At 49.4% G+C, this 20,000-nt stretch overlaps 1 protein-coding gene across 1 annotated transcript; it reads left to right on the top strand.

The window, feature by feature from the left end:
- Nucleotides 1–610: 610 nt before the first annotated feature.
- Nucleotides 611–19,989, top strand: LOC128730654 (uncharacterized). Its single transcript, XM_053823728.1, has 6 exons — nt 611–875; nt 11,901–11,982; nt 17,067–17,288; nt 17,767–17,923; nt 18,026–18,650; nt 18,720–19,989. The coding sequence occupies exons 1-6, from the start codon at nt 749–751 to the stop codon at nt 19,034–19,036; spliced, it is 1,530 nt and encodes a 509-aa protein (XP_053679703.1). The 5' UTR covers nt 611–748; the 3' UTR covers nt 19,037–19,989.
- The last annotated feature ends 11 nt before the right edge of the window (nt 19,990–20,000 follow it).

Consider the following 20,000-nt stretch of genomic DNA (forward strand, 5'->3'; position numbering starts at 1 on the left):
CTACAAGATTAAAATAATCCGGCGACATGTACACCCGCGAAACACCCTTAACCGTTAATGGGTTTTTTGTTTAAAAACAAACGACCGATCGCACGCGCGCGCTCGCTCGTGTGCACACTCACGTGTAATGCTTTGGCGAGAGAAAGAAAAATCACCACGCCAACCCATTATTGTCCCTTCTTCCGGACGATCGCTCGAGGGGTCCGCGCATAAATCATAGCGGATGACAATTAACAAACTACGGACGGTGCGTGTAAGGGCGCATGTTTCGGTTGACAACACACACACTGGGATCAAACAGGGAAAGCGATAGAGTTGTGAGAGGCATTTCCAACACGCCCTTTTGCGAGCGTGCAAGCGGAACACTAGAAGCGAAACGGAAAGGCGAACGTCCGGAAGACGAACGTCCGGAAAACGAACGTCCGCGTGTGACTTGCAGCGTGGGGCAGCAAAAATTCCATCACCATGAGCCAGCTAAAGATCCGCACGTCAGCAAATTAGAACGTGCCCTCGGAACGGCGTCACAACCCACGCATCGTCTCGCATAATGATTGTGTTCGTTTTCCGCAGGATTCCAATCCATCCAGTGTCGCAGCTCTAGCACCACCGCAAGCGCGAGGATCGTGATCGTGAAAGTGTTAATCGGTCGCGGGACACGGAAATTCCCGGTGTCCACCGGTGTGATAGTGTCGTAACTCTAAACACACCCGCCTTCTGGTTTGCTGCTGACCGATCGGTGGGACGCGAAATGTCAGCAAATACCCCACGCGATGGTGGGCCGGCGAAACGGCATCGCCATCCGCACCGGCACCATTTGTCAACCGGGCGACAAATGATCGTTCTGTTCGTCCTGGCCGCGCTGTTCGTTCTGACGGGTAAGTCATAACATTAGCAAACGAAGACAACCGAACCGGTGGTATACTAACCGCGGGGGTGGGATCGAAACATGCCGAAAGATCAACATTACTCTAAAGCGACCACTGATCTGTCAGCGGTGGAGCAAACTGTCAATCTGCTAATGACACAGGTCGAGCAATGGTTACTAGATCTCGAACGTACCGCGGCGGGAACCGTTTAAAGTGGCATTTTTGGTCGTTAAATTTAACGTTTATTTGAGTGACTATCTGTTCGTGCGAATGGGTTGGTAAGATGCTCCCTGCTGGTGGGCGTTAGTAATAGAAGTAATCATTTTTTAAGACTTTAATAAATTAGCATAATACTATCCGTGGTTCACGCGTGACCCGAGCAAACCTGGTGGCGTGTCTTCGGCAGCGACACGGTGAAGGTGTTGGAGAAATGGATGGCTTCATTTTTAGCTCGCGTTCATCCTGGCGAAAGCCCTGCGGCCTGACAAATGGCTAGCCATTACTCACGGTGCATTTACTGGACCGAACGAGCCGCCCAAGTATGGTGGCTTCGGTGCAAAAAAGCGCCAGACGCACGATGCAACCGCTGCGAAAGTTAGGGGAGAGAAATTGAAATTTAATTGCATTCTGCAGGCTATGGATGCCGCTACGCACCGACGTCGTTGGAGTCTGGCTGGAATCCGGTGCTCAGGTCTTGCGGTCGTGAAGGATTGGGGAAAAAAAGCCCCGGTAGATGTAGATCGTACGCGGAAAGGCGCCCTCAAAAAGGGAGGCTACGCTCGTGCTAAAGCGATAATGTGTTCGCCCTGATGAACATATTGTTTTCCCGAGTCACAGGCCGGTGAAATCGTTGGCGTCTCGTTGGTTGGCTTGCGGGCTTTTCAAACACCCTTCGTACCTTTGAACCTAAAGGGTCTAGCTAGGGGAGGAGATTTGGGGGCGTAAGTGGCACGTCACGACCGTTGTAATCTCACACCGGTGACGAGTGTGATTGATAACGAAGGAATTAAGCGTAAATCGATTTGTACTATTGTTTCCTCCAGGCTCCAGGGACTTTATTTTCCCTCTTACGGTACAAAGTAACCCCAAGCGTAAACACGTTCCCATTGAACCCGGAAAAATCACCACCGTGCGGATGGAGTGGTTCGTTTTGCACTCCGTATAATGGGCCGTTGTGCTTTTTGAACCGTTTGGATGCTTTTACCGCACTTTCGAGTACGTCCTTCTTGAAAGTGGTGGCGTATTTGTCAACGGGCCGGTTTTTAGCGCCTCCTTCAGACGAGAGAGCGTGCTTTCGCGGTGCTAATTGTGTATGCAAATGTTTACGCACTCATAATCCCTGGCTTCTCGTTTGCGATCGATCGGAACGGAGATGTGCTTCTAATAGCTCGGAAAACGATACCCCCCGGGTGGGGGATGGTGTTTACTGTAGGTTCCCAAATATTTGAGCAATTTAACGGTTTCGCTAGCTCGCTAAACAGTAAACCGCACCATATGGGCGGATAATCACAGGAAAACCCGATACCCACCCGACTGGTTCTAATAAACACTGTAAACTTCATTAAGGCCCGAAAACTATCATTTTCATATGTTTTTTTTTTGCTTTTCGAGACAGAAACATTTATAATAATTACACTGCAGCCACGCGGCTCGCCGCGGTAATTAAATTATCATTTCAATGGGCTTTGGTTAAATTAAATCGGTTTATTATGCAAACGCTAACTAACTTCGACCTTCGGGAACCTTTTGGGGACTTTTTTTCGGGGGGGCTAACCCTCATCGCATAATTAAAACCCCGTCCCTGACGAATAAAAAAAAACGGCTCCGTCTCCGAACCTGATACCTGCCGATTCGATGCCACAACCGATCGATCGATGATGATCGCCCAATTTTTTACTACCGTCCTCCGTACGTCCGTCCGTAGATGCGGACGCATTTAAATGAGGTGTAAATAGGCGGTCGGCATCCCACCGATTCCATACGCCGCGGACGAAATACGATCCATCGGCACGGCAGTGGAAGGACGTATCTAAGATAGCCATAACACCGGCAAAAGCGGATCGTCCCGAATCGTCCGAAGTCATAACACAAACCCTACGCACAGGTCGATCGATCGAGGGCCATGGAGCGAATCACAAAGATCGCATTAAACGCTCCCTTTGGGCGTGTTCAGTGATCGAAACATCACTCAGCACCCCAGCATTCGGACGTAGCTGCTGTAGCCGCAAGTTCACGGGCGAACCAACCAAACAAGTGATCGCGTACGTCTTCACACGAGTCGGCTTAGTTAATTACTCATTTCTTATTTTGGCGTTCCGCGGCAAAACAACCCCTGCGGCCTGTGGTGGTCTATTTTTAGGTATCTTTTCTTTTAAAATATTTTAAATTCACCCGCAAACAACCGAGATTCCCACCGAGCAAACTTGCAAAGGCAGACGTTTCTTTTGGGGAGAATGCGCCCAAAAAAAAAAGCCATTCGACCGCTACCCTGTGCCAGAGATCGATGATCTTCAAACGTGCCGTGGAAGCGAAACCACCTGAACTGATGGATTGCAGTTTTGCTAAAATTAACCCTTGTCCACACGGCAATCGAGCGGCTTGTACGATGATTTCGGGGAGTACATGGCGCTAAAACGACGCACTGTACACCGATCGCAAACCGATCGCAAACCGTACAAATTAACCTCATTGAACGGTAGCTCTCCTCGGTAGCCGATACAGTGGCCGCCCAGACGAACGGAATCCTACGACCTCGGTGCGCGGGTGGACAGTTTGGAAACTGTCATCGCTAAAATCACACTCCATTAACCTCGGTGACCTTTCGGCGAGACCGAGACCGGGTGTCCCGACTACCCCTCAACCGGACAACCCTCGAATTCAATAAATCGCAACTATCGCATTCGTTCGAGTAGTCCGTCTGAAATCGTTCGTGTCTGCGAACCGTCCGCAAGATGGCTTACTTCTGGTGTGGCGGCAGGTCTGGCAGGTCTAGTAATGGGCGCTTCTGGGTTCACCATCCCGGCTAGGATGGGTTCCCCGCTGTCACAAAAACCAGAAGGGCGAGTTGCTTGAGCGGTCCCTTTCCCACCAGAGACTGGCCGCATCTCGCACACCCAACCCCAACTAGCATCCGAGAGCATCCGAGATGACACGTTCCGATATGACAGTCAATTAAAATTCAACGCGATTGCAACGATTTTATTTACGCCCGTGATTGAATCATAATTTCACCCACCATTACCTTGGCCCCCCCCCCTGCTGCAGGCTCCCAAGGGTGGCTCACAACCGGGCCAAGTCTTTGCTTTTGCAAACTCCTCGGAAAGGGAACCACAACAACGTGGCGCTACGTTTCGGTGCGACCAGCACGCGACCACATTTAAATAAAAAAAAACCGAACGGCAAAGGCCGCACGCAAAACGGCCCGACAAAGATTGTGTCGTTATTTAGCAACAGCGCGACAGAATGGCTTGTTTATGTGCATTCGGCATGGTCCGGTGGCAGTTTCCGCGATCGTCACGATCGTGACGCATAGCGGGGTTTGCTTTTGTCGCGATCGCTATCCGGTGGAAAGCGGACGTTTTGATGGGTGGGAAAATTTAAAAAACAAACACCGTTTAAGATGAGAGCGAGCGATCGGTGGCTGTTCAGAAGAGATGCAGCAAAAGGTGCCCCATATATATTAAGCGACATGCTCATATCGCTTCCGCTTTGTGCGAGCTGACGACTTTGACCATCAGTGGTCACCAATATATCCATTACACGCTGCCATTGCAACTAATCACCGGATCGTTAGTACGGTTAGCAGTTCACCCAATCAAGCCCGATCGCGACCTCCCATCCAGTCGAACGATCGCGTGCACTATTTAGCCCTTGTCAACAGCCCTTCCGAGTGGGGTTTGCCCTCGCAAAACAATGTGCACGTAATAATCTATTAAGCAAACGCAAGATGCGATCGCGCACCCATGGCGTGCAATCATGGCGCCGATAGATCCCGACCACCGGTCACCACCATTCTGTAGTGCTGTTGTTTAGCCACCACACAAAACAATCCCCACAATTGCAAAACCTCGACGCGAAGCGATTTTTCCGACCAACTGCAAAAGCCGGCCCTGTTGCCGGTTCGTAGTTTAATTAGTACGTGTCGCGGTGCTGTCGCGGGTCGAGGAAATTAGATTCACTTAAGTGACCGCCATCAATCACCATCACCATTGCCTCGGTGGGGGCTGCTCGCGTTTGGATTGTTCTAAAGACTCGCTTCCCGACTCGGCCAACGGTGGATGTCTCCATTCGTGGTGGCGAGGTTACCAGGACGAATTGATGCGTCACTGTCTTGGGTACGGTGGAGCAGCGGGAAAACTGAGATGGATGAGATTTTAATACACCGTCATTAGATCGGCAGGAAGCTCAATCGAAAGGGAGTTTGGATCCATTGGCCTACAAGCCATCCGCAGATGGTGTAACAAAGTGCAATGAAGGATTCTTTTCATTCAGTTAGTGAATTGGTGGTGAAAATTCCACACATTATTGAAGGAAAAACTTCACACTTACTCTCGGTGATGATATGAGAGGAAAAAAGCCAAACCACAAGTGTTTGATCCTCGCGAATCTTACGTCAATCGTTGCGGCTAACGAGCCGCGTTGTTTAACAGATCATTTACCCGGCGGAGAGAGAGACCCAAAAAAACAGAAAACTCCCATCCTCCCTGAAGCGATCATTTCGTTTACGCGTTCGTTCTAAATAAACTACACCCGGATGGCTTGTGCGAGGTATGCCAATCAAAAAGATGGGAACAAAAATCACCCGCAACGCTCGAAACTCGCTCTGCGAAAGTGCGTTTTGCTCGTTTTTTTGTAAGCACAAACAAACAAGATCTCGCAAACACGATCACCGCGCACATTTGGCGCACGTGGCGTGTTGGGTGTTTATTTAGCAAAAATTCTAACCCCTCGGCCTATGGAACCGCAACGTTGGTGAAGCATCCACTTATCCACCAGACGGGGTCGAACGATCGCGAACCAGCGCAACCGTAACATGAATGATGCTAGCATGCGTTAAAGAAAAAAGAAAAGGGCCAGTGCGCTAACGGATGCACAAACACAAATGCCGACCCGTGGTTGAGCGGTTGTTAAAGTGCCCGCTGGTGGAAAGTAAATATTAAATGCTCGATTTATAGCAAGCGCACCATTTTCTCGGGCACAAAACACGGCGCGACACTTGGCCGGGGGTTTTAAAAAACGCATGTTTCCACTCAACGGGGCCGATAGGACTCGCAACAAAAACCGCACGCTCATCTGGCCGTACAGGGTTGACAGTATGGTGTCGAATTTATTGAGCGATTTGATGGATCTCCGTTCGATCGATCGCAACGATTCGTCCCGACCGCAACGTCAACGAACCCCGACATATCTGGGCCGCCGTGGATAGGGTTTTTTGCAAACTTCGTCCGTTTTCAAGCTCGAGAGAGAGCGTTGGCGAACCAGCAGCAGCAACATCAGCGAGGCATCCCAAGGTCGAGCGGCGTGTGCAAATATTTACCGCCCCCGTACGCTCAATAAAACAAATTAATCATGCGCTAAAATCAAACCGAACCATGCCACAAGTGGGAAACTATTTGATAAACAAATATTTAAATGTACCGCCGCACGTCTATCGGCAGGAGGACGGCTTTGGTTGCATTTGGCTATTTTAAGAAGAAAGGGAGCGCTACTCCGATCCCTCGCTGCCCTTTGGGGAAAGCGGAATTAATGCCTCCAACCATGCCATTAAAACGCACACATAAAACACATGTTTTTCCGGGTGAATTGATGCACACCAAATTTGACGTATCAAATCCACATTTCTCGGTACGTTTGCGAATAAATCATCCACGCAGCGGTTCCATGTTGGTACTCGCTATATATTTTTCTTTTCAAAGGTAGACTCCCCCTATTTCGGGCACCTTTTGCCAAAAAGGGGGATTTGCGTAGGAAGTAATTCCTCAAGCAGGGTGAGATAGAAAGAAAAAAAAACGCCAACATGTTGACAGCCTGCGTGAACGGTAACTAAATGTAGCTCATTTCGATTTCAGCCAACGTTTTTTTTTCTGGCCCGCCAATTCGGCGTTGTAATGTATAATGTCCAGAGCTGCGAAATGAATTCATCCGTCGGTTGAATTAATGTCCTTCTTGCCCACCGACCCTGCCCGGGAACCTTGCACCGCTCGCCTTTGTCGAACGATATTCATGAAGTACGAGATCGCACCGCGATCGCGATTTTATCGTCCCGGGGCGCCACGAGGGGCGCCAACAAACCCCCACGGGGGTGGGAACCTCTCGCCCGGCAGCCGAGGGTGGCATTTAAGATTAACGCCTAGCAAATCGTCAAAACACGCCATCCATCATGAGCCAACCAGTTGGCTCCGACGATCCGCAGATGGATATCGCGAGAACACCGCGGATGATGAAGTCTTTAGTCCGGCGTACATTTGTTTCATTCTCCGCACATTTCGCACTGTCGCACTTTCCCTCGATCGCGATCGGGGGTGCGTGTTTTGTATGGGTTTTTTCTCACGATCCTTTCCTTTTTTTTGAGACCCAATGGTGACCGCGAGATGTCATATCATGCGCGGTGGGCCAATTAATTCCGTTGCCGCTAAAAATACTAATTGCTAATGGTTCGCGGTGAAAGCTTTTAATTATTTAAAAAAAACCCCGGTGACCGACTTTTCCGGTTGGCTAGAACTTGTCGTTCCAGCTGGTGTTTGATGGTTCGGGAACGCACCTTTGAAATCAAAATCCCATATAAACAGCCGTAAATTTCGATTACACCCTCGGGCAAAAAGTCATTCGCCGCCCGACGACGGACGTTTCGCGATCGCGATCATACGCCACCCTCGAGATGCTTTTAGCCACCGTCGCAGGCAGTCCTCGCCGCCGCGTCGTACAGCGAACAAATTGAATGTAAAACAAATTTAAACCTTCATATGCGTCGTGAGGGAAATAAATGCAGGGGATCAAAAAAAAACTCCATCGTGTGCAGTAAATCACGCTTGCTTTCCGGCTCGGCTCGGCGATCGTAAATATAGACGTCGCCGGGGTTGCCCTTTTTTGAGGGCCGATTTTCGACGCGTTGGAACAAAGGATCTACCTGGCGAGCGTGGTCATTTGGCTGGCACTGGAAAATCAAGAAAAATTGGTTTTTAACTCCTCCGCTTCCTCCAGGGACCGCGTGACCACAACGCCATCAGGACTCCCGGTGGAGAGTGTTTTGATTGCCGTTTTTTGAACCGCTAATAGATTTATGCCGATTGGTCCAAATATTTGTGTCCGCACGAATGAAACGAAACAAAAAAAAAGCACACACACGCCGGTGAGTCCTTTTTCTTGCATCACCTCTCGAAACCAGCCACTTGGAAGGTGGGAAGCGTTAAGGAGCATTGTTTAAATGGCTTCCCCCTGGGGGCTTGTGGGTCAGGCCGTGGAGTGAAGGAAAACTAATTCACCTCCCGCTGGGTTGCAGCTTAACCACACACATGGCCCCATCGGTTGAATGGTAGCCGTGGCCACAAATCCCGCCAAAAAACCCCAACCAACGGCACGAAACAGCGGTTCATAAATCATAACGCGAAGGCCAACTCTCCGCGTGCAGGAACGATCGGTATTGAACCTCCAAGAAACTCGGGGTCTTTAAATCTCATTCAGCTGGGTCGGGTAATAAACAGTGCTTGGGGTAAACTTCTCGAGGGAACAAGGAGATCCTTACGTCCCGTTTTTTTTTTTGATGAAGTGCGAAAACTAGTACTTGCCGTCCGCCAGTGAGTGGGTGAACTGTATCACTTCACAAGAGTGGTGGGCCCTTTTTCCACTGGGCTAGTTCGAGTAGACATCTTGACCCGTGAAATTGCCCTCACCGAAGGGAGAGAGAAAAAAAAAGGCGGACTGCAATTGCACGCTCGACGGGAAACTAGCTCGACGAGTGTCAATCGTGTCAAACTCGAGAACTCGGGTGTGAAGACCGCAATCAGACCCCGGTTGGGTCACATCGAACGTCGGAAGGGTCCTTCCCGGTGAAGGAGGAAAGCCCACACGCGTCGGCAACCCGCTAGGATGCAATTTGCCCTGTCATTGGCCAGCCGATCGGTTTGCATCTGCAATCGAAACCCCACACGGACTCAATTAGAGTGCAATCGCTCTCACAAAAGATCACAATTACCCTGCCCTATGCAGCTGACGATGCGAGAACCTGAACCTGGTCGATTGTGACCAGCGAGTCCCGTGAGATGACGACGCGAAATTGTTGCATATTGAGGTTGCTTGCTCGGTGGGCTTGGAGGTTAACGTGACGCACACCCGTTACACCATATTGTGTTGCAGATGCACCGGGGTAATGCAGTGCGCGTCTAACGAACGTCGGTGGCCAGTTGCCAAAAACAGTTTGACGCTCTAATTGACGGTAGCTGCTCATAATTCACAGCACTGTACGGCTGGTTCGAGTGCTAGCCGTGTGCCTGGTGATGCTGGTTTTGGTTTTCGACAAATCGTCATCTCGTTCGCCTTCCATTGCTCAATGCTGCCGCACGTCAATGCCGCCATTTTGCGCCAAAACAGAACGCGAACGGCCAGTGCAGCCCCAAAATTAGTTTGCCCTCTGCCGTGGGCTGCGCAGATGATTATAGGCTGGCTCACGCGGTGCGTTTCGCGTGCGGACACGATCGAAATGGATCGTTACCGTTTGGGAAGGAATTAATTAGCGACGACAGCCACCGCGTTTAGTTGCGTTCGCGAAATGAAGCTGATCCAAGCAGGCCGCGATCACCGCCCGGGCACGAAATGTCAAAGCGCGGGACTCCGCATGTCGTCATATTATCACGTACAAGTCGCAAAAAATCTTACGAAACAGAAAGGCCGGGATGTAATTGAGTTGTAGCAAAACGCAACAACCCTCTTCACATTCCACCCATCACGGAACAGATTCCAATGGATTCGAATTCCACCATCACGCCACAATGCGCTGACATCACGTTCAAGAAGGAGCCCGGTCGGTGGTTTTCCACTTCCTGGCGGATGCAATCGGAAACGTCTGCCCGCTAAATTTAGGTCATCGCTATCGAGCAAAATTGATTACGCACGCCGTTCGGCGTACGAAGCGTTTATTTATTGTTTCTCGTCGCGCCGAGATAGCGCGCATTGGATATGCTCCAAAACCAATCGAAGCAAGCGTTGCAAGGAATGCACAACCTTCCGGACGATAGTGAGATCGGGGGCGAATATTTCTTGTGCTTGTGTGTTGATGAGTTGTTGTTTTTTTTTGTGCAAATTAAGCAAAAAAAAATCTTAACCACACTCACATACCTCGCAGGGACGAGAAACCGGTCCTTCTTATCGTCGAATCGGTCAATGTGCCACATTCCGGTGCTTTAGTTAACAGCCCATTTCCAGCGTGATTTTATTTTTAATTTGGAGCGGTTTTCTCTTATCCATTCTTCTCCATCTCCATTCTTGCTCTCCCGGTAGCCCACCAAGAGACTGTTGTCTTGTTTAAACGAAAAAAAAAATAACTCCTTTCTGTAAAACCTCGACGAACATTACACCACACCTACCACATCCGCTTCATTATGTGCACGTCCGTAATGACGGCTAACGAGGTTTTCCTTCCTTCTAACGCCGTTCCTTCGGTAGCCGAACGAGGCGGAAATTAAACGAATAAGAAAGAAATAAAAAAGATGCATCAACGAGATGTCCCGTGGACGCCGCCATCGATCGAGCTTAATAAACTGCTATCGGCTTAATTAACTCTACGCGAGCGAGCGAGAGGCAGACAAAGAGAGAGTGAGAGAGAGTGAGAGACTGAAGACCCGCATTCGGGATGCATCCGAGATGCACTTCGAGATTCGTGGGGCGAGAGTTTTATCTTTCCGCTGGCCCATCGAAACGGAAAAGCAGGTTGCGGTTTTGGGGCGAGAAATGAAGTATTAACCCGCTCATGCATATGAATACGCCGCCCGATCCGCTCGGGCAGATAATGATGCCATGATATATGGAGGTGCGACAGGCGGCCCGTGCGAGTTATAAAAAAAAAATTATTATAATAAACCCTGCGTAGAATGGGCCGAGAGAGATTAATGTCAATGATAATTATTCAATTTGTTGACAGCTTCTTAGCTGATTGCTACCTTATCTACGGGGGCGCATCGAACGCACAGACGATCGCACACAGCACACGGCCAACCGGTGGTAGCGTTTATGCCGACTATTGTTGCTTGTTGAGATTGTCACTTTTTCAATTACGCTGTCGATTACCACGGTCAAATTTAAATAAACGCACACCAGCCACACGGGTAATTTATGATGCTTTCCACCCTTTGGGAGGAACGGACATTCAGCTACATTGTACATCGAACGGGGATCCTCGAGATTGTCCTCTTTCGGCTCGATCCACACGTAACAAATTGCTCCATTACCGAACTTGGTTTGGTCGAGCACCCCCGAAACGCAACGTGAGTGGGGCATGTACGATCGTGTAATTGTGCCTTCTCAAAAGTTTAAAGTTGCGGCGATCGCAGGCGTGAAATCGTTACGCCCCGTAAAATCGTGTTTTTGCGCTAATGATCACATATGTTTATACCGCTTATGTCACATTACTCATGATTTTTGCACCGTACCGATCGGGTCCGTGTTCGCGAGAATCCCTCAGTGAGACCCATTGCTGCCGCCGGTTTAAAGCTGAATAGCTGCCGTGAAGGCGATGGAATTTTGGCGACAGATTTATTTCGCACTTTGGAACGCTCCACGCCGCGGGATTACAAATCATAAATAATTAACCGTACAGCGCGCGGTGTAAAACCCCACACGCAAAAGGGGTGGGGGTTGTTGCATTTAGGGGTATTAATTTCCCACCCACCCACAGGGGATTGTGGTCCATTTTAAGCCGATCGTGTGCCTGTGTGTTGATTTATGCATGTTTCTGGGGTTTTTTGTTCCATTCCATTCGAGTATTTTACCTGCTTTCATGATTCAATCCCATGATTTTTTTTGTGTGCTTTTTTCCTTTTACAGTTCTGCCCCTTGCAACGTGCCATCCGAGAAGTGCCGATCCTGACCAAACACCATCGAATGCACCCATTGGAACGGCGAACAGGTTTGCGTCCTTTTGTGCCTTTTTTTTGTCGCCTGCCTCATCCTGCACCATTGCGCTCTTACGTGTGTGTGTGTGTTGGTGTCGTTAGTCGATCTCTTTCCACGCCGCAAAATGTACGCCCCGCATGGTCGCTTATCAAACGCTTTTAATCACGCTCGCTCGCATCCTTCGAGAGCAGATGCACAAACGCACGAAACGTCCACAGGGATGGCATCCAGGAAAAGCGATTTCTAGCATAATTTAACTGATTTATAGCGGCGATCGTGGACGATCCTCACGTGCACCGTATCTCGCTCTCTCTCCCTCCTTTAACCTAAACGTGCGGATGGTAACGGCTTCAAATTTCACCCTCGTAAACCGAAAGAGAGCTGCTTGAAAATTTTTAATGATGTACGCGCGCGCAGACGTTAAAATTATTAACCCTCCCCAACTAATAGACGCCGTTCAACCCCTTTTTAGGGCGATGGGGCGCGATGTCAAGCGTTAAATCGCGCCACCCCAGGAGGTCCTGCCGTTTGCCTTCCGCTTCATAAAAACTCGTGGCGCATTATTTTACATATTCATACCCCCCAAAGACACACACCGATTCCACCGAAGTCGGTTTTATTTTATTTTATTACCCAACTCAGGCCGAATCTTTATTTCATATTTGGAGCGATCGGTATTTGCATGCATCGGGGTGTTTTTTTTCTTAGTGATCCTTTCAAACGGCACTGTTCACGGTTTAACGAAACAAAAAATAGCGCCGATTATGAGCCTGCGGGCGACCTTCTCGGGACTTCTTAATTAATAAGGCACCGTGGTGAAAACACACCGCATGGTGCATTAGTGCGAGTCCAGCTGGGGAAAGAAATAATTTGCACCAAACCAACAGAGAGACAAAGAAGCAACCAGGCATGCGATCGAGAGAGAGAGCTTGTCCGCTGACAATGCCATGCTGTTAGCGCAGGCGGGTTTTTGGTGATAATGACCCGCTGAGTGGGACGCTGCGAAACCGTGAAGCCTACTACTGGCCACGTCGATTTGCATTCCCCGGGGCTAATAGGATTAGAGCGCTTTTTCGCGACCGACGGACGGCAGGACACAGGGTTGGCCCGGGTGGAAAACAAAAGGCAACCCATCGAGAGGGAGAAGATCAACGAAAGAAAAAGAAAAAAAGCTTCTCCACTCCCCGTTTGACAGCAATCGTTTGATCATCTGCATTAATGATCCTGCGGTGTGCAGTTTAGGTGCGCTCGTTTAGCCACCAGTCCGGGGGGGGTTTAGGCTTCATTCTCGCGCGTGCGAATCAACTACAGTGTTGCGGAAACCCTCGATGGCCGTGGCTAATCGATGTGGCGTAGATTAGGCTTTAGCGATGAAGCCCGCCCGTTGAAACTGGAACGGAAGAAGGTTCTCAAATATGGCTGGTTTGAGACGATCCAGCTCGTGGATGGATCATGAGAATTAGTTCGATAAAAAATCTATGAATAGCTAACGAAGCCGTGTGACCGCGAACGCATTCCAGTGCAAATAGAAATCAACCGAACGGGGTGGCGACAACAGCATCGAGAGAAAATTTAAAAAAAACCCCTCTCTCTTAAAAAAATCTTAATAACATATTGCATCTAATTTTCATCGCTCCAGGACGGGTCATAATTAAGACATAATATCTGTCCGCTTGATTATGCGCGGGAAAAAGATATATTTCCTTACAAAGAGCATATGGTTTTTTTTCATTTTCTTTTCGTGTATTTTTTGCTATCTCCCTCCCCCCTTCACTAATGAATCGATCGGTAATAGTTTTCAATAAATTATTGGCCCCATTTGTGGCGAAATCGATTGGTTGGTTTACGATAATACGAAACCGTTTGCTGAACTATTTTCACATCATTTAACAGCGGGTGGCATTCTGTATTTTTTTTCCTCTTCTCCCGTTTATCGCACCACTCACGCGGTTTATCACTTTCGCAATGAAACGCAACGTTTTTAATGCACCAGGAATGCCACACAAATACGGTTCGCTACGACATTCCCCCGCACAGGGTTGTAATAAAGTAATTTAGACGAGAGAAAAAATAAATATGCTCATGCATATACGGGGTTAGTAAAATCCAATCAACTTAAGCAAACATCCTTCCACTCGCGACGACGAAGACGCCTGGCACCGATCGCAACCACGGCTACGATCGGCTGAGCAACTTTCTGCTTAGAACAGATCAATCTCCACCACAACCTCGCGGCGGGCTCTCCTCAAACCGATTGCGCCTCTGATGGCAGGTCGTCGGTGCAGTTTCCAGGGGCAACATCAGTGCCTGCTCGTTTGCAAGTTGCAACCGAGTATGTTAATTTTCAATTCTACTTCAGTTGAGCCGTTCCTTCGCCGCCGTTGTGTGCCGACGTCTGGACGCGTGTAAGCCACCGATTTGCAAAGGCTGCAAAAAAAAAGAACTACCCCCATCGATGGATGGTGGAGTAAGAGCTGAAAGGAGGTGAAAAATTAATTAATTGACATTGCTATTGGCCATTGGATTTATCTAGCGTTTATGCGGTTCCATTTGTAACTGCTCGCAGGGTCGCGCACTAAGCTCTTGGGGTCCGGCAATTTTACAGCAGCCTTCCGGTTCGATTATTTCGCCAGCCAGTGAGTGTGTGTGTGTGGGACCACCGGGCGAAATCCGACAAGTGAATTATTGGTGCAATCGGTGCACTAATTCGGCACGGCACACGGGGCGGCTTGCACGCGAAGCAATCTCAGGTGGCTTTAATGTGCTGTAATGCAACGCCTTCGCCCGCGAGGCTCGATGGCACACCTTTTAGGGCCCTGTAGCGTGGCATAATAGCCCGTAAAACATCTTTATCTGCCAACCGGATTCGTGGATTCGTTCCCGTACTGGTTGTTACAACGCGTTCGGTAGCAAGTGTCAACTGAAAATACCATTTTTTTTAACGAACCAACACCCACTGGTTCCACCAGACGAGCGAGTATTCTACTGACCAACTCCATGAGTGGTTGGTGCAATTTACGGCAAGATGAATGTGCAGTGGTTTATATGTATTTTATTCAAATTAACGTTCCCACCGGATCAACCGACGTGACGCCACAGCCGATCGTGCTCGCAGATGTAACAGGAAGCCAGTCCCGATTAGATTAGCCGGTGATGTGTCAATTAGCGTATCGACGGCCACAACCCATGCCTGGCTCTCATGAAGCAGTGAAATCGTTTTTCTTCCCTTAAAACACCTCTCGCGCAAGAGCGAACGCTTCCTCAAGCAATCGATCAACCCCTTTTTTTCCCGTGGACCATGTCCAGACGAAGCACAAGCAATCCATTTTTCCGTCACCTCCATTGGCGGATGCTTTTAAGAAACCATTAAATCGGTTTTTCCAACCCGCTGTTGGTACACAATTTTGCCATTTCCCGGAGCCCGGCATATCGGTGGTTAATTGGACACCTCGGCTCGGTCGCTGACATGTTTCGCTGGCAAATATCTCCAATCCAACGCGGAGACGTGTCCCGTTCGTTGGCCCCCTCGTGAGGTTTCACCAGCATTCATGCCCAGAACGGCTGCATTTGCATAGTCATCAATCGTTGCATTGATCTCTAAATAAACCAATTTATCCGCGCGATGACAAATAATCCACCCAATGGGTACTTGGGCGAACGGCTCGTTCGAAGTACATTCCCCACACAAACCGGCCACTATGGCGTGCTAATTTCCACCGCTAAACAAACATTTAGTCTTCGCGCTCAACGTCACCCTGTCCGTCAGCTGGCGCACAAGGATGGCGAATGATTGATGAAGAATTGCCCACCCATCGGCCGGTCAGTGGGCCAAGGCGCTTGGCGGGTTTCAGGTGGGTCGTTGAGGCCTCATTCCACGCACACGCACGTGTTAGTTGATCCAGTCCCGGCCAGGACCCCCAACGAAGCTTCCGTGATAAGAAGAAAAAAAAATGTGCACAAGCTAAATACCCACAGCCAGAAGCTGCAGCCCGGGCAGTCATTTCGCTCGGGAATTATTAACCGATCAGCATCCCCCGCGATCGTGCGAGTAATTATTCGCATTTCTGTTTTGGTTCCACCGTGCCGGAGTTTTCCACGCCTTAAGGAAAAATCTTTTTCTTCTCTTCGTCGGCTTCTTCTCGGCTTCCGATTATGGCCCACACCAGCGCCACGGCACGTTTGTGCGCCATCATCTGGTTGCGTCTGGTGTGTAATTACTACCATTCGAAATAAATTGCTGCCTCATCCTTTTCCGTCCCAGGTTCGCCGGTTCCATGGCGGCATAAAGCTTGCTAATTTCATAATTGAAACCAATGAAGAGCCGAAATGAATTAGCGCGCGAGAGAACGCACCGTAACGAGCGCCACCGATCGTACGGGTGGTTCAGATGGAGATTTTTTTAATTATCACCCCTCGCGAGACGTGCTTATGGCGCTTTATTTCGATTGTTACGGTGCCAGATGGAAAATCAAACGCCTTCTTACAAAACCGGAGCATTAAATCGTTCCCCTCAATGAGGGGTTTTTGTTCAAGTTAAACGCCACAATAGCTTATCCACTTACCGGCATGTAAAGCACGCTCGATCGTCTCCAGACGGCGCTGTAGATCGCAACAAACCCCGCCGGTTTCACGACAAAACCGTCTTTTGAATCGGTACGCCTTCGATTGAGTTATGAACCCCATAAGCCGGGACACGATCGAGGGGGGATACATAAATACGCGCCATCGTATCGCAGATTAGATAAGTAGACGGGAACGTGAACACGGTAACACAGGGTGGCTCATTAATCTACCAACTATATCGTGCGGGGGAGGGGGTGGAAGCCATAATGCAGGCTCCAATGTGGTTGTGTTGGGTTCGCGTTTCGTATTTACACACGCCGATCGGTCTCATCTTACACCGCAAAAGTGTATTTATTCGGTCATCACAGTAGGCCGGACACCAGCTCCTTGTGGCAGGCGTCATAAATGCATTCGGCGTCACAAACGTACCCCACGTAGTAGGCGATGGTTTCCATCGTTCGGTTTGACTCCCCCAACGAGGCACACAATCCGTACCCTTCGTACTAGTTTCTTGCTCGATTTCCACTTCAACAGAACCGCCGGCGCGTACAAACGCACAGCTCCGCAAACAAACGGCACGCTACCGCGGCTGGCCGCAGGTAAGGAGGTACCGACGAAACGGCGCAACATTCGCCCGTACCGCGTGCACCACCATCGCACTGGGGTCGTCCGAACCGGACGCAACACCGGCCCGGAGTATCTCGGCGAACAAGTATTCCCCAGCTATCATAGAACGCGCGGCAAATCGATCGATCGGTAAGCAAGTTTCTCTCCTCTTTCGAAAACTCACCCCCACACTCCCTTTGAGCACATCTGGCCAGTATTCCCTTGCATGGGGCGAAAATTTCCATTCAACCTCCTTCAACCTTCTCCCTTTTCCACTACGAATTCTCCCTACAATCGGAGTTACCGATCAGAGGCACGCGTGACAAGCGGCGCCATGTTCCTGCCAGCGTTTGGTGTTTTTCTTTTTGTCTCTCCTCAACAAGTGCATCCGCGAGATGGTTATCGGTTTATTGATTTACATCGCGCGTACAAACGTGTGCTTATCACGCAATCACTCAACCGAACGAAAAGCGCTGCTATCCTTATCCCCAACCATGGTCGAGTTGATCGTGCGCACGTACGTGGCCTGACGGCCCTTCGATGTTGTTCCTTAGACGTACGCTTACGGGTGCGGGTTGATTGCGCGTTCAGGTGGCTAATCCGAGCTCGTTTCCACGCTTTTCCACAGAGTTCCACCGGTCACGGTGCCGCAGCAACATCTCCACCATCCAAGGGTCTACAAGAACGTGCAGGAGGGTTCGATAATGCTGGAAGTGGGAAGCAAAGCGTTTCTGGAACCAGGTCAAAATCGAACGTCCGCGTTCAACCCCAAACAAGACACGCTGGTACGTATGATCGCGGTTTGCGGGTTGTGCGCGATCTAGACGGCCTTGTAAAGGCCACCCGTATGAGCGGTTGAACACAGATTGAATGCATTTTTTTTGTAGGTTTATCGTGGCCGGTTACCGGAGGCTAGAAGGAAAAATGGACGCGCACAGGGTCACCGGCACAACGGGAAGGGTTACGTCGGGCAAATGGGTGGTGGCGGTGGTGGTGGTGGTGGACCTGGTTCCAGACGCCACGGTGCACCGATGCACCTGAAAACGACCAACATCGGTGAGCTGTGCATTAGTTGTCCCCCGGAACGAACCGCGATCGCACGAAAAGGTCTCGATGGGGTGCTTATTGAGCCACCCTGTTTGTCCACCTGCAATGGTCGACCGATCTCGAAGGATCTGTACGAGTTGGAGACACTTTTTGGTCCGAAAATGAACTTTATCCTGCCGCATTCGAATGGGCCACCGTACAGCTTCCTGGCGAAGGTTGTGAGTAAGCAGACGGGAAATACGGTGTTGACGTGCGATCTGCGGTATCGCGTGGTCGTGAAGCAATGCCGCCGGTACAAGCCGAAGAACCGTGATCTGAAGGTTAGCTGCAGTCTGGAGAACATCTGGGGATCGCGGTGTACGTTCCACTGCCGTAGTGGCGGATATCTGAGCCGACCGAATTCGTACGTCGAGTGCGGGGAGGACGAGCTGTGGGAAGGCGAGGAACCGTACTGTATATTTAATGGTAAGATTTTCAAACCACCACGTGTGGGTAAATATGCACGTTTCAATACCTTTCTTTAACATCCAAAAGATGTTTCCGACGATTACGCGGCCGATAGTGAGGCACAACCCGGTTCGAGCGATTGCCAGCTGGATATTCTCCCGGAGCACGGCCGGTTCGCGTGTGATCTGAAGGATAACGAGAACACCTCGAACGAGCTGATCGTCCCGAACGGGACCGCGTGTCAGGTGAAGTGCAACGAGGGCCATCATATTCCGGTGCACCTGCAACCTGCCGCTTACTTCGAATGCACCGACGGTCGGTGGAATAACACCATGCGCCCGTTTTGCTATAAATCGATACCGATCGCGAGCGGAAATAGCCAACGACGCCGTGGATATGGTTAAGATAGTTAGGGCTTAGGACATCCCGCAGGAATCGCTCGATAGGTAGAAAATGACCGTTCGGTATATATTTGTGAATGTGTAAGAAATTTGATTGATAAACCATCCGCGAGCGAACGTTGTCCCTCTTAATGGGTATGTTATAAATTAATTTTTAGTCATTTTAAGCGCAAGAAAGCTACGCATATGAGCATGATCTGGACCGCCGGTAGTAGTATTGAGTGATGCCTTATCTCTCTAAGACGCGGTGCCATAACCACCCAGCCCCAGTCGAACAAAACTTTGCACTAATAGCAGCTAAGGAAGCCGGTTGTAATTATGTGCGCCACTCCGCGTATCCAAAGGATTCGATCTAAATTTAAGGCATCCATCCAGGTGGCACGAGACACGAGCGGACGAGAGGTTTCATTTCTGTTCGAACTAATAATGCAACACAGTTGCGTTGAATTGCTACGGAAAACATATATTTGTTCCTTACTTATCAAGCGTGAAGTGTATTTTAAATATGTTTTTTTTAATATTATTTGCGTTTTGCTTGGCGAATCTAACAAATGATTAAAAGAAACATGAATAGACTTGCGAGCGAGCGAAAGCGAGGAGAAAACATTCTAGCATTAAGGTCATGTAAATTGTCCCTCCAACACGGGGAACCGCTACATTAACATTAAACACTGTAAACGGAATGTGTGCTCTCTCGAAGAGAGCCGAAAGGACTAAAATGAGTTGCCGTCTGACCAGTTGCCAATCCGACGATCGAATGCACCAACGTTTCGGCCAATTGTTTTTATCCCAATGCATTTAGTTTAAATTAATTTCGTTATCATCATGCAACACAAGCAATCCTCCTGTCGCATTTCATTTAAATTATTTACATTCAACGATCGACCACCACCAGCAACAACCGTTGATTTGGCGTTTTGTTTTACCTTCTCGGATTGGTTTTGGCAATGGCGAAAGTAATAAAGAT

Source organism: Anopheles nili, chromosome 2 (genome assembly GCF_943737925.1).
Source record: "Anopheles nili chromosome 2, idAnoNiliSN_F5_01, whole genome shotgun sequence".
NCBI classification, from domain to species: Eukaryota; Metazoa; Arthropoda; class Insecta; order Diptera; family Culicidae; genus Anopheles; species Anopheles nili.

Excerpts from the sequence above, each read along its gene's own strand:
- LOC128730654 (XM_053823728.1), top strand. The coding sequence starts at position 749 with ATGTCAGCAAATACCCCACGCGATGGTGGGCCGGCGAAACGGCATCGC. Across the intron at positions 11,983-17,066 it reads CCCATTGGAACGGCGAACAG|AACCGCCGGCGCGTACAAAC; the intron begins GTTTGCGTCCTT and ends CCACTTCAACAG. Across the intron at positions 17,289-17,766 it reads CGCGGCAAATCGATCGATCG|AGTTCCACCGGTCACGGTGC; the intron begins GTAAGCAAGTTT and ends GCTTTTCCACAG.